At 43.7% G+C, this 12,012-nt stretch overlaps 1 protein-coding gene across 5 annotated transcripts in view; it reads left to right on the plus strand.

The window, feature by feature from the left end:
• esyt1b (extended synaptotagmin-like protein 1b) overlaps positions 1–12,012 on the plus strand; it is a 40,721-nt gene that overhangs the window by 17,138 nt on the left and 11,571 nt on the right. For 3 of the 5 annotated variants that reach the window (XM_061219180.1, XM_061219181.1, XM_061219176.1), the window contains exons 18-51: positions 246–422; positions 528–610; positions 746–794; positions 1,049–1,138; positions 1,309–1,404; positions 1,624–1,695; positions 2,015–2,101; positions 2,325–2,471; positions 2,856–3,089; positions 3,283–3,450; positions 3,648–3,730; positions 4,464–4,512; positions 4,759–4,848; positions 5,009–5,104; positions 5,283–5,354; positions 5,549–5,635; positions 5,825–5,971; positions 6,161–6,436; positions 6,628–6,795; positions 6,977–7,059; positions 7,508–7,556; positions 7,714–7,803; positions 8,029–8,124; positions 8,561–8,632; positions 8,858–8,944; positions 9,113–9,259; positions 9,502–9,659; positions 10,046–10,208; positions 10,333–10,500; positions 10,698–10,780; positions 11,156–11,204; positions 11,394–11,483; positions 11,654–11,749; positions 11,888–11,959. In XM_061219180.1, coding sequence (XP_061075164.1) covers positions 246–422; positions 528–610; positions 746–794; positions 1,049–1,138; positions 1,309–1,404; positions 1,624–1,695; positions 2,015–2,101; positions 2,325–2,471; positions 2,856–3,089; positions 3,283–3,450; positions 3,648–3,730; positions 4,464–4,512; positions 4,759–4,848; positions 5,009–5,104; positions 5,283–5,354; positions 5,549–5,635; positions 5,825–5,971; positions 6,161–6,436; positions 6,628–6,795; positions 6,977–7,059; positions 7,508–7,556; positions 7,714–7,803; positions 8,029–8,124; positions 8,561–8,632; positions 8,858–8,944; positions 9,113–9,259; positions 9,502–9,659; positions 10,046–10,208; positions 10,333–10,500; positions 10,698–10,780; positions 11,156–11,204; positions 11,394–11,483; positions 11,654–11,749; positions 11,888–11,959 — 3,774 coding nt within the window. The remainder of the gene's footprint in view (positions 1–245; positions 423–527; positions 611–745; positions 795–1,048; positions 1,139–1,308; positions 1,405–1,623; positions 1,696–2,014; positions 2,102–2,324; positions 2,472–2,855; positions 3,090–3,282; positions 3,451–3,647; positions 3,731–4,463; positions 4,513–4,758; positions 4,849–5,008; positions 5,105–5,282; positions 5,355–5,548; positions 5,636–5,824; positions 5,972–6,160; positions 6,437–6,627; positions 6,796–6,976; positions 7,060–7,507; positions 7,557–7,713; positions 7,804–8,028; positions 8,125–8,560; positions 8,633–8,857; positions 8,945–9,112; positions 9,260–9,501; positions 9,660–10,045; positions 10,209–10,332; positions 10,501–10,697; positions 10,781–11,155; positions 11,205–11,393; positions 11,484–11,653; positions 11,750–11,887; positions 11,960–12,012) is intronic. The other 2 variants (XM_061219179.1, XM_061219177.1) reach the window with 2 other exon arrangements.

The raw sequence follows: 12,012 nt of genomic DNA on the forward strand, positions 1-12,012 counted from the left end.
ATTACCCATAAATCTCCTGAGTACATATCTGTCCTGCAATTTTACATCAGTGTGATTCAAATACATGTACTACATTACCCATAAATCCCATGAGTACATATCTGTTCCTCACTTTTACATCAGTTTGAGACTCAGATGTACCCTACACGCAGAGATGTAGCATTTCCAAAATGTCAAATGTGCTTAAAAATGTATACTGTACATTCATCGTCATTCAAACTACAGTAACAACATGTGTCCCACAGGGGGTGCTGCGGATTCACCTGGTGGAGGCACAGAATCTGATCGCCAAGGACAAGTTCATGGGAGGCATAGTGAAGGGGAAGAGCGACCCCTACGTGAACATACGCGTTGGGGGCTTGGCCTTCCGCAGCCGTGCTATTGAGAAGAACCTTAATCCCACCTGGAACGAGCTGTATGAGGTACAACGCAACGCAAAAATACTTTTGTATTTATAACACAGCCAAAAATATGATAAATATGTGCTGGAGGGCTATATTTTTAACTGATGTTCCGGTGTTTTCCAGGTGGTTCTGACTCAGGTGCCGGGTCAGGAGGTGCAGGTAGACGTGTTTGATGAAGACATGGATCAGGATGACTTTATGGGCAGGTGAGTGTACAGTAGGATATATGGTGAAGATGCAGGTGTGAATATGTTTCGGTTGGTTTTGTGCAGGAGTGAACTATTTAGTGCATGGTGTTTATTTAGCTGCTGAGCTAATCTGTATTGCCTTGGCACTTTCAGGTTTAAGATCAGTCTGAAAGACATCATCACCGGCCAGTACACTGATGAGGTAAGACCTGTCTGTCTGCCTGTAGTGAATAGTGTGTGTGATAGCATTTGGCAGTACATTCTCTGCAAATGTTTGACACATAAATTATGTGATTTCAATGTATTTGCATGCTATATCCACTATTGTATAATTGTGATACATTTTGTTATTTTGTTATGTCTTTCTATAATCACTCTCAGTTAATGTTTGTGGTTGCATCTTATGTACCCCATGCTCTTTTTATGTGTATAACCTGTTTCCTGTGTGTGTTGCAGTGGTTCACTCTGAATGATGTGAAGTCAGGCCGTGTTCACCTGGTTCTGGAGTGGCTGCCCAAAGTCTCAGACCCTGACCGACTGGAACAGGTGGGTCCAGTCCTCACTCTGCTCACTTACTGAGCCCATCTTTCTGTTACAGTCTTAGAGCAGCCATTCCAGCTGCAGTTTACAGGTTTGGACTGACAAGATTCTGTCTATGAATTAGATTAATCCCAATCCTCATTGTGTCTGTATGAATCTCTAATCTCACTCTTCAGGTCCTGCAGTTCCAGTCCAAGCAGTCCTACCTGAACAAGGCTGTACCCTCTGCTGCTGTGCTGTTTGTGTACATGGACCGCGCCCACGGCTTGCCTGTGAGACCACCTTCCCACTGTTCCTTTCTCTTATAATGACTGTGCACTAATGTTTGTAGGTATATGCTTACTGAGATGTTGTGTTCAAATCTATTATTTGGCCCAATAATACATTGATTATTTGGCAAATTAGCTAATATCCTAATGGAGAAAGTCTGAGCTTTCAGTTCATTGTCATTTCTGCGTACTCATTTTGTGGTGCTGCTCTGGTGTACCCAGATGAAGAAAAGTGGGAAGGAGCCAAAAGTGGGTGCGGAGCTTGTGCTGAGTGGTACCTCCCACAAGACCAAGGTAAGATAAGATGAATAGCTATTTCATGTTATGAATAGCTGGATGTTCTGGCACTGATTCACAGCTTTATGCACATTTATTGTGCAATGAATGTTTCCCAATTAGTATCTGTTTAACCCACTCACACAGTGAAGAAACAGTGTGGAGCATCTCCAGTCCAGACTAGTATGTCAAGATCCATTCTCGGAAAATAAGAATCAAGTTGAATAATAGCATAAAATAGATTCCTCACAACGCTGTGCAAAATGAGTTAGCATCCTTACGGCGGAATGGCTGGTTAAAATGATTCTACTCTTCTCCCTTCTCTCTCTCTTTTAAGGTGTGTGATCGTTCCACTTCTCCTCAGTGGGATGAGGCGTTCTACTTCCTGGTTCATGACCCCAAAAGGGACATGCTAACAGTGAAGGTGAGACAGCCTTCGTAGCATATTTTCTCATGCAGCTTTTTGGCTAAATGTTGTGAGAATCCGTTAAACATGCCGCAGCTTCTTACAAACTGTGATGTGGCAAGACATGCTATAACTGGGGCATTTAGTGATTGTAAGACTAATTTTCCTGTTTCAGTACCAGTTGACTTCTTTCAGGATTACTTTTTTTAGGTTTATGGAGCTTTACACTCTCTCTTTCCAGCTCACACACACTGGAGACCAGCCCACAGGCTCTCTGGTTCTGCCAGTCAGCGAGTTGCTGTCAGAACCGGACTTGGTACTGGACCGCTGGCTGAGACTGGATGGAGCTCTCTTTGAGAGTCAGATACTGCTGAGAACTGAACTCAAGGTAAGTCCTACTTTTTACATTTGAAAAAGGCAGCCAGAGTTTGAACTAATCCTCACAGAGTGTAATTTTAACCGTCACTGTTCTTACTGTGACAGCCTCTTATTATACACTGTGGTTTCAGAATGTACATCTCTTTCTGGGCCATGTGTCAGTCATAATATAATGCTGTTTTTTCTGTGTGACAATGTAGCTGAATGCATGCTGTGTATCGGAACTGTGGGTCACATCACCTTTCCCCCCCACACCATTAATATATTTAAATTATCATTCTGACATTATCATTTATCCTGGCAGTCTGCTTCTCAGTGTAACTTGTAATAGTATGGACATATGCTGTGTTTACCGGTGTGAGAATGTATATCTGAGTGCGTTGCCATGCGACAGATTCTGGATGCAAAGATGGTGGAGCGCGGTGTGGTTAAGGAGAAGCTGGTGGGAGATGCTGACAGAACCACCTCTGCTGAGGCGAAAGAGGGGGCCGACCCCAGCATCCCAATCAAAGAACACCTCTTACTGTCCAGTCAGGAGCAGGGTGCCCCTGGGGGGGTCAGTGAGGTCCCAAGCCCCCCTGAAACACGACCCAGCCAGACCACTCCTGACCCCAGCTTTGCAACCGAGGTGAGAGGCAGCATGTGTGTGCACAAGCTCTCCAGTACTAAAGTAGCTGTACTTCACCAACGGAACAGGACAGGTAGAAGTCAATGAAAGAGTTGACAGAGAGAATAAAATAGCTATGCTGTAAATGTTGGTGCTTTAAATGTATGTTGTGCAGATGTATGTTCAGGCTGCAGTAGTAATGTATGTCCTCCAGGGGTTGCTGCGGATTCTCCTGGTGGAGGCACGGAATCTGGTCGCCAAGGACAAGTTCATGGGGAAGGGAAAGAGCGATCCCTATGTGAACATACGCGTTGGGGACAAGGCCTTCCGCAGTCATGTGATCGAGAAGAACCTCAACCCCACCTGGAACGAGCTGTATGAGGTACAGCAGAATGTTACAGGATTCCTACAGTTATAACCATGCCGATAATATGAGCTGTGTTGACATGGAGTTATTTGAATTGTAGATATAATTCAGGTGTGGTTTAATGCTGGTGAAGATGTTGGTAATGGTGTCCTCGTGGGTTTTGACATGTGGGATAATTTTAGCGCAGTACTGATGTTCTGGTGTTCTCCCAGGTGGTTCTGACTCCACTGTCGGGTCAGGATGTCCAGGTTGAGCTGTACGATAAAGACGTGGATAAGGACGACTTCCTGGGGAGGTGAGTTCAGTGTCCAATGAAGAAGTGTGAATTACTGTTTCACATTTTGCGCAGGTTTGAGCCTGTTTTCTGACTGTATTAAGACTCAAAGTACCCCTTAACTGTTTAGATATTCATTTTGTTTATTCATTGAAGATTATTTCCTGATATACAGTGAAATGCAGCATCCTGTTGTATTGTTGTTTAATTTTTCCATTTAATTTTTCCCAACAGCTATGATGTAAGACAGCTAATTGTAATGTTAGCAATTACATTTTTAGCAAAACTGTAAATACAAAACAAAAGATCTGTTTAAACCCAAACTTCGATGCCAAACACTACTCAAAAACATTATCTTCCAGCACACAAAAGTCATCAAATGCATAGACCTGTAAATACGATAAAAAAAAATCAATAAGCTTATTCTTTTTCATAACCTGTATACATTTTACAACAACATGCTGTTATAATCTACATAGATTATGTGGAAAAACTGTACACAATATCAACACATTTTTTTAAAATTCCTTCCACTGCCAAGAAAAAACTCAGAATCAGGACTAGTGTATAAGAAACAGATGACAGAATCTTTTGGGAGGTTTTGCTCATTGAACCAGTTTTATTGTGGAAGTTATTGTAAACTGTAATGTTAGATTTTACATGGTCTTGTATCACCGTATATCATACACAGGCTCTCTCAAAATCAGTTAGCATCATGTTTCATCTTTTCCTTCTTTTGTCATTGTGTTTTCAGGTTTAGTGTCAGTCTGAATGACATCATCACTTCCCAGTACACTGATCAGGTGAGGCATGTGTGTCTATATATCTGCCTGTCTGACTGTCTGCCTTTATATCTCTTGGCAGTTTTCAATATAAGAATTTGGATTTGAAATTGAATTTGTTGAACACCATTACAATGGACTGAAAAAATAAGATGGCATTTGGGAATCTGAAAAGTGTTGCAGTGTATGTATTTACCCTGCTCCCTATGTGTGTGTGTACCCTGTCATGTGTGTATGTTTACTCTTTTTCCCATGTGTGTCTTGCAGTGGTTTGTTCTGAATGATGTGAAGTCAGGCCGTGTTCACCTGGTTCTGGAGTGGCTGCCCAAAATATCAGACCCTGACCGACTGGAACAGGTGAGTCCAGTCCTCACTCTGCTCAATTACTGAGCCCATCTTTCTGTTACAGTATTAGAGCAGCCATTTCAGCTGCAGTTTACAGGTTTGGACTGACAAGATTCTGTCTGTATGAATTTGATTAATCCCAATCCTCATTGTTTCTAATCTCACTCTTCAGGTCCTGCAGTTCCAGTCCCAGCAGTCCTACCTGAACAAGGCTGTACCCTCTGCTGCTGTGCTGTTTGTGTACATGGACCGCGCCCACGGCTTGCCTGTGAGACCACCTTCCCACAATTCCTTTCTCTTATCATAACTGTGCACTGATTTGTGTATCTATTAAGGATGTGCCACATGCTTTACAAAAGGAGTATTCATTGAAGGTATGTCTACTGTTTGGGGTGTTCATTGGTTTTCATTAGAGGATACTAATGTTGTCATGTCTGTGAGTTCAGCTGAAGAAAAGTGGGAAGGAGCCAAAGGTGGAGGCGGAGCTTGTGCTTGGGGGAACCTCCCACAAGACCAAGGTAAGACTCGTCCAACTACATACACTCTCCAAAATTAGTCCTAACCAGTAATGGTAAAGAAACTATTGTCATGTATATGAGTAAATTAATTAATTGATTACTAAAAGCAATAACGTCACAGCTCTTTATTGTGAATGCCATGTTTGTGATGGAGAGTGGAAACAATCCTGTCCTGTCCCTCTCTTTCTTTCAAGGTGTGTGATCGTTCCACTTCTCCTCAGTGGGATGAGGCATTCTACTTCCTGGTTCATGACCCCAAACATGACACACTTATTCTGAAGGTGAGGGCAGGGAGGGCAAAAGTTTGTGTACAATGTGAGAGCGAGATAGTTATTTTCTGAATGCATTTGTTAAAAGCTCAACTCAACATTAAAAAACAAATGTCAGAGTTATGTTTTGTTACTTTGTTTTGAACAATTTCACCCCTCTGTCTTGTCCAATGATCTCTCTCTCTCTTTGTCTCTCTCCAGCTCACTCACACTGGGGACCAGCCCACAGGCTCTCTGGTTCTGCCTGTCAGAGAACTGCTGTCAGAACCGGGCCTGGTACTGGACCGCTGGCTGAACCTGGATGGAGTCCCACCTGAGAGTCAGATTCTACTGAGAGCTGAACTCAAGGTGTGTGACACATATACACACATGCACCCACACTAGCACAGATATACAGACAACCCATGCATACACTCACCGCCTTAATGTTTCCAATTCTTCAGCATGTATGTTGACGCTTTCTCAAAGTTATGCTGAAAAGTCTACAAGCTGTTTTAGCCATGATAGAAGGTATGTGAATGCGTGTCTGTGCACCAGATCCTGGATACCAAGATGGCGGAGCGTGGTGTGGTTCAGGAGAAGGTGGTGGGAGCCGCTGACAGCACTACCTCTGCTGAGGGCGAAGAGGAGGCTGACACCACCCTTCTAATCAAAGAAGAGACCTCATCTGCCCATCGGGAGCAGGCCCTAGTCCCTGGAGAGGACGAGCAGGGAAGAGCTGTTGAGGTCACCCCTTTGGTGGTCAGCGAGGTCCCCAGCCCCCCCGAAACACGACCCAGTCAGACCACTCCTGACCCCAGCTTTGCAACCGAGGTGAGACACATAGCGTGTGCACATGCTCTCAAGTATTAATGCAGCTGTAGTTAAACAATAGAGCAGGACAGGTACAAGTCAATGAAATAGTTGACAGAGAGAATGTAATAGCTATGCTGTAAATGTTGGTGCTTTAAATGTATGTTGTGCAGATGTATGTTCAGTCTGCAGTAGTAATGTATGTCCTCCAGGGGTTGCTGCGGATTCTCCTGGTGGAGGCACGGAATCTGGTCGCCAAGGACAAGTTCATGGGGAAGGGGAAGAGCGATCCCTATGTGAACATATGCGTTGGGGACAAGGCCTTCCGCAGTCATGTGATCGAGAAGAACCTCAACCCCACCTGGAACGAGCTGTATGAGGTACATCAGAATGTTACAGGATTCCTACAGTTATAACCATGGCGATAATATGAGCTGTTTGAATTGTAGATATAATTCAGGTGTGGTTTAATGCTGGTGAAGATGTTGGTAATGGTGTCCTCGTGGTTTTTGACATGTGGGATAATTTTAGCGCAGTACTGATGTTCTGGTGTTCTCCCAGGTGGTTCTGACTCCACTGCCGGGTCAGGATGTCCAGGTTGAGCTGTACGATAAAGATGTGGATAAGGACGACTTCCTGGGGAGGTGAGTTCATAGTGAAATAGAGTGGTTTCTCATTTTGTAAGGGTGTGGGCTTGTTTTGTTAATGTATTTACACTTAAAATGTCCATTCTTGCACATGCAGGCGTGAAGCAATACACAGTATGGACTGTTCCTGTAATATCTCAAGTTTATTTTGATGTTTGACTTCTGAATGATTCCAGTTCCTGCTATGACATATAAACACACCACAAATGTTCTTCATACTCACAGAAACTGGCCTATCAATTGTAACTCAAAAGTAGCATAAAATGAAATACCAAACATTTTGCTGTTGGCAGTTAAAGGCAGTATCATCTTTTATCATTGTGTTTGTAACGCGGAATCAGTCAGTCATACTGTCAGGTATATAATTATGCACCACTGTGCTTCATATATAACAACATTTAAGTTTTTTGATCTTATATTATTATTAATATTATTGTGTTTTCAGGTTTAGTGTCAGCCTGAATGACATCATCACTTCCCAGTATACTGATCAGGTGAGACACATTCTGTCATTTTTCCAGATACTTATCTAAATAAGATTGTAAAGTGTATTTGCATTTAATTTTTTGAGCCTTATTACAACAGGATGCAAAAATAATTTTTCTGGTGCGTTTCTGTGTGTATTGACCATGTTTTCTGTGTGTGTTGCAGTGGTTCACTTTGAATGATGTGAAGTCAGGCCGTGTTCACCTGGTTCTGGAGTGGCTGCCTAAAGTATCAGACCCAGACCGACTGGAACAGGTGAGTCCAGTCCTCACTAACTTAATGAGCCTATGTTTCTATTACAGTATTAGAGCAGCCATTTCAACTGCTGTATACAAGTTTGGATTGACAAGATTCACAAATCCCAGTGCTCATTGTGTCTGTATCAATGCGTCTAATCTCACTCCTCATCGTGGCTGTATGACTGAGATTAATGTCACTGCTCTTTGTGTCTGTATGGCTGTGATTAATCTCACTCCTCAGGTCCTGCAGTTCCAGTCCCAGCAGTCCTACCTGAACAAGGCTGTACCCTCTGCTGCTGTGCTGTTTGTGTACATGGACTGCGCTCACGGTTTGCCTGTGAGACTACGCTACCTTTGTCTTATCATAACTGTGATGTGTGTATGTATTAGGGACATGCTAAGTGCTTTAAAAAATGTCTGTCTGTGTAAACAAATGGTTCAGCCTCTCGGACCCTCTTTGAAATAAGATGTCACTGAAACAGGACCGTGGTGGGGATGCTGTGTGGCTCATCCGGTTAAGGCTCCATTCTGATTCTAGTGCATGGATGAGACCTTAAATGCTGAAAGTAACCAGACTTTATTTGGTTTCTGGTGTGACATGGACTTGTCAGCTGTACAAAGTACAAAGACCAATAAACCAAAAGAACATCTCTGGTTCCATCGCTAGAAATATTCTATTTAGCACTATTGACCAAACATTTCCAGAAGTTCAGTTCTGCGTGTTCATTGGTTTTCATTAGAGATTACTAATGTTGTCATGTTTGTGAGTTCAGCTGAAGAAAAGTGGGAAGGAGCCAAAGGTGGAGGCGGAGCTTGTGCTCGGGGAAACCTCCCACAAGACCAAGGTAAGACCCGTCCAACTACATACACTCTCCAAAATGAGTCCTAACCAGTTATGGTAAAGAAACTATTGTCATGTGTATCAGTAAATTAATTCATTGGTTACTGAAAGTAATAATCATCACAGCTCTTTAGTGTGAATGCCATGTTTGTGATGGAGATTGAAAATGTTCCTGTCTGGAGAAGCTTGTCAATGTACCTCCACTCATCTGACATCTCTCTCTTTCAAGGTTTGTGATCGTTCCACTTCTCCTCAGTGGGATGAGGCATTTCACTTCCTGGTTCATGACCCCAAATATGATGCCCTGATTGTGAAGGTGAGGGACGGACATGTGAGAGCAAGATAGTTATTTTCTGAGTGCATTTGTTAAAAGCTCGACTCATCTGTAAAAAATCATTCAACTCAACTCATCTGTCTCTGTCCCCCATCTCTCTCTCTCTCTCTCTCTTTCTCGCTCTCTCTCTCCTTCCTTGTCTCTCTCCAGCTAACTCACACTGGGGACCAGCCCACAGGCTCTCTGGTTCTGCCTGTCAGAGAGCTGCTGTCAGAACCGGGCCTGGTACTGGACCGCTGGCTGAGCCTGGATGGAGTCCCACCTGAGAGTCAGATTCTACTGAGAGCTGAACTCAAGGTGTGTGACATGTACACATAAATACATGTAAACATATGTGCAAACACACAAAAATGCACTTGACACAGGTATGCACATACAACCCAAGCATGCACACATTAAAGTTTTTAATGCTTCAGTATAAATGTTGAAGTTTATGGTGAAAGTCAGGGTGAAAAGTTTGAATGATTCAGATTTTCTGCTGCTGTTGCATGCTGTTTTAGCCACGTTAGAATGTGTGTGGATGTGTTTCCATGAATCAGATCCTGGATACCAAGATGAAGGAGCACGGTGTGCTTCAGGAGGAGCTGGTAGGAGCTGCTGAGGAAGAAGAGGAGGCTGAACCCGCCCTCCCAGTCAAAGAGGAGACCTCACCCTCCAATCAGGAGCAGGAACGGCTGAAGGCGGGGCCAACCCGGGGGTGAGTCAGACTCTGTGTTCTTGAATAATTAAAATCATCAAATGTTGGTGTCTCACAACCTCTCAATGACTAACAAGGTTCTGGCTCTTAAGTCTGGCCAGAATTAGGTTATTTCTCTTCTTGATTTTGTTAAAGTCCAGTATCCATTCCTCTGTGTGCCCTTCAGTGGTAACACAGTTCTGCAGCTCGGCTTGCCTTATCCTTCACCTCATTTTCAGTTTCACCATTTCCTGTTACATTAACTTTATTCAGCATTGTGTACACTAAGTGTTGACGATTGTAATTTTCTCTTGTTATGTTGCCCTATTTTAAACTTGTGGTAAATGTACAGAATATAAGCACGTTGATACTGACACTGGTCCTTGTGTTTTCCTCTTCGTACCCAGGGCTCCCAGTGAGCCTATCACACCCCACCTCCCTGTGTCTGTCCCTGAGAGGCATGAGGAGGAAAGAGCTTCTGAGGTCGCCCCTGCTGGGGTCAGCGAAGTCCGCAGCCCCCCTGAAACGCGACCCCAGCAGACCACTCCTGACCCCAGCTTTGCAACTGAGGTGAGAGGCAGCATGTGTGTAGGTGTGCTTCAGCTCTATAGCAGCTGCATTCAATCAAAAGTCTCTTACAGGATGCCTATAAAGTAGGCATATTCAGGCTGGAGTAACGGTATCCATCCTGCAGGGGTTGCTGCGGATTATCCTGGTGGAGGCACGGAATCTGGTCGCCAAGGACAAGTTCATGGGGAAGGGGCATAGCGATCCGTACGTGAACATACGCGTTGGGGACAAGTCCTTCCGCAGTCATGTGATCGAGAAGAACCTCAACCCCACCTGGAACGAGCTGTATGAGGTACAGCAGAATGTTACAGGATTTATACAGTTATAACCACGGCAATAATATGAGCTGTGTTGACGTGGAGTTATTTGAATTGTAGATATAATTCAGGTGTGGTGTAATGCTGGTGAAGATTTTGGTCATGGTGTCCCAGTGGTTTTTGACATGTGGGGTAATTTTAGCGCAGTACTGATGTTATGGTATTTTCCCAGGTGGTTCTGACTCCACTGTCGGGTCAGGATGTCCAGGTTGAGCTGTATGATAAGGATGTGGGTCAGGATGACTTCCTGGGGAGGTGAGTGATTACGCAGTAATATTGAGTGAGCTACCCATACAGGTATACACTTTTGTAGGGCTGTATCATATCCCAAGACCTAATCCGTCCTGTCAGCTCTCAGGTAGCTTTCTCTTCCATTTTCTGCAATGTACTCTCTGTCAAATGCTTCCTTTAGAAAGAGGCTACATTACCTCAAGCCCTGTGTACAGGAGGTGTTATAATAACATATATATATTTGACCTTTAAGAAAGGACTTTTTGAAAGGCAAGAAAGTAATGAATAATTTTAGCCAATCACTTTTGGCTTTTCTATGTAGCCCTGTCATCGGTATACCATCTTGTCTCTTGTATTGTATCCATCAGGTTATTTCATCTTATATGATTGTGTTTGCAGGTTTAAGGTCAGTCTGAGGGACATCATCACCTCCCAGTATGTTGATCAGGTGAGTGCGTCTGTTCTGAGATAGCATGCACCCTGAATGGTTAACACATGTATGGAGCCTTCATACACACACACACACATATATGAAAGAATGCTTGTCGGCATTGTAGCTTATGCCTACCTATATGGGAGTTTGTTTACCCTGTTATGTGTGTGTATATGTATTTACCCTGTTATGTGTGTGTTACAGTGGTTCACTCTGAATGATGTGAAGTCAGGCCTTGTTCACCTGGTTCTGGAGTGGCTGCCCAAAGTCTCAGACCCTGACCGACTGGAACAGGTGAGTCCAGTCCTCACTCTGCTCACTTACTGAGCCCATCTTTCTGTTACAGTCTTAGAGCAGCCATTCCAGCTGCAGTTTACAGGTTTGGACTGACAAGATTCTGTCTATGAATTAGATTAATCCCAATCCTCATTGTGTCTGTATGAATCTCTAATCTCACTCTTCAGGTCCTGCAGTTCCAGTCCCAGCAGTCCTACCTGAACAAGGCTGTACCCTCTGCTGCTGTGCTGTTTGTGTACATGGACCGCGCCCATGGCCTGCCTGTGAGACCACCTTCCCACAATTCCTATATGTTGTGTTCATATATTGATGTTACTCTTTGGCATAAAGATGTGTATATGTTTAGTGCCCCCTGGAGGAATATTAAATGTTAATTTCTATATAATTCACTTTGTGTGTAGTTAAAGAAGAGCGGGAAGGAACCAAAGGTGGAGGCGGAGCTTGTGGTTGGGAAAACGTCCCACAAGACCAAGGTCGGGAAAACGTCCCACAAGACCCCTCTATATGCTCTGCATAGCGTCCAAAT

Source organism: Conger conger, chromosome 14 (assembly GCF_963514075.1).
Source record: "Conger conger chromosome 14, fConCon1.1, whole genome shotgun sequence".
NCBI classification, from domain to species: Eukaryota; Metazoa; Chordata; class Actinopteri; order Anguilliformes; family Congridae; genus Conger; species Conger conger.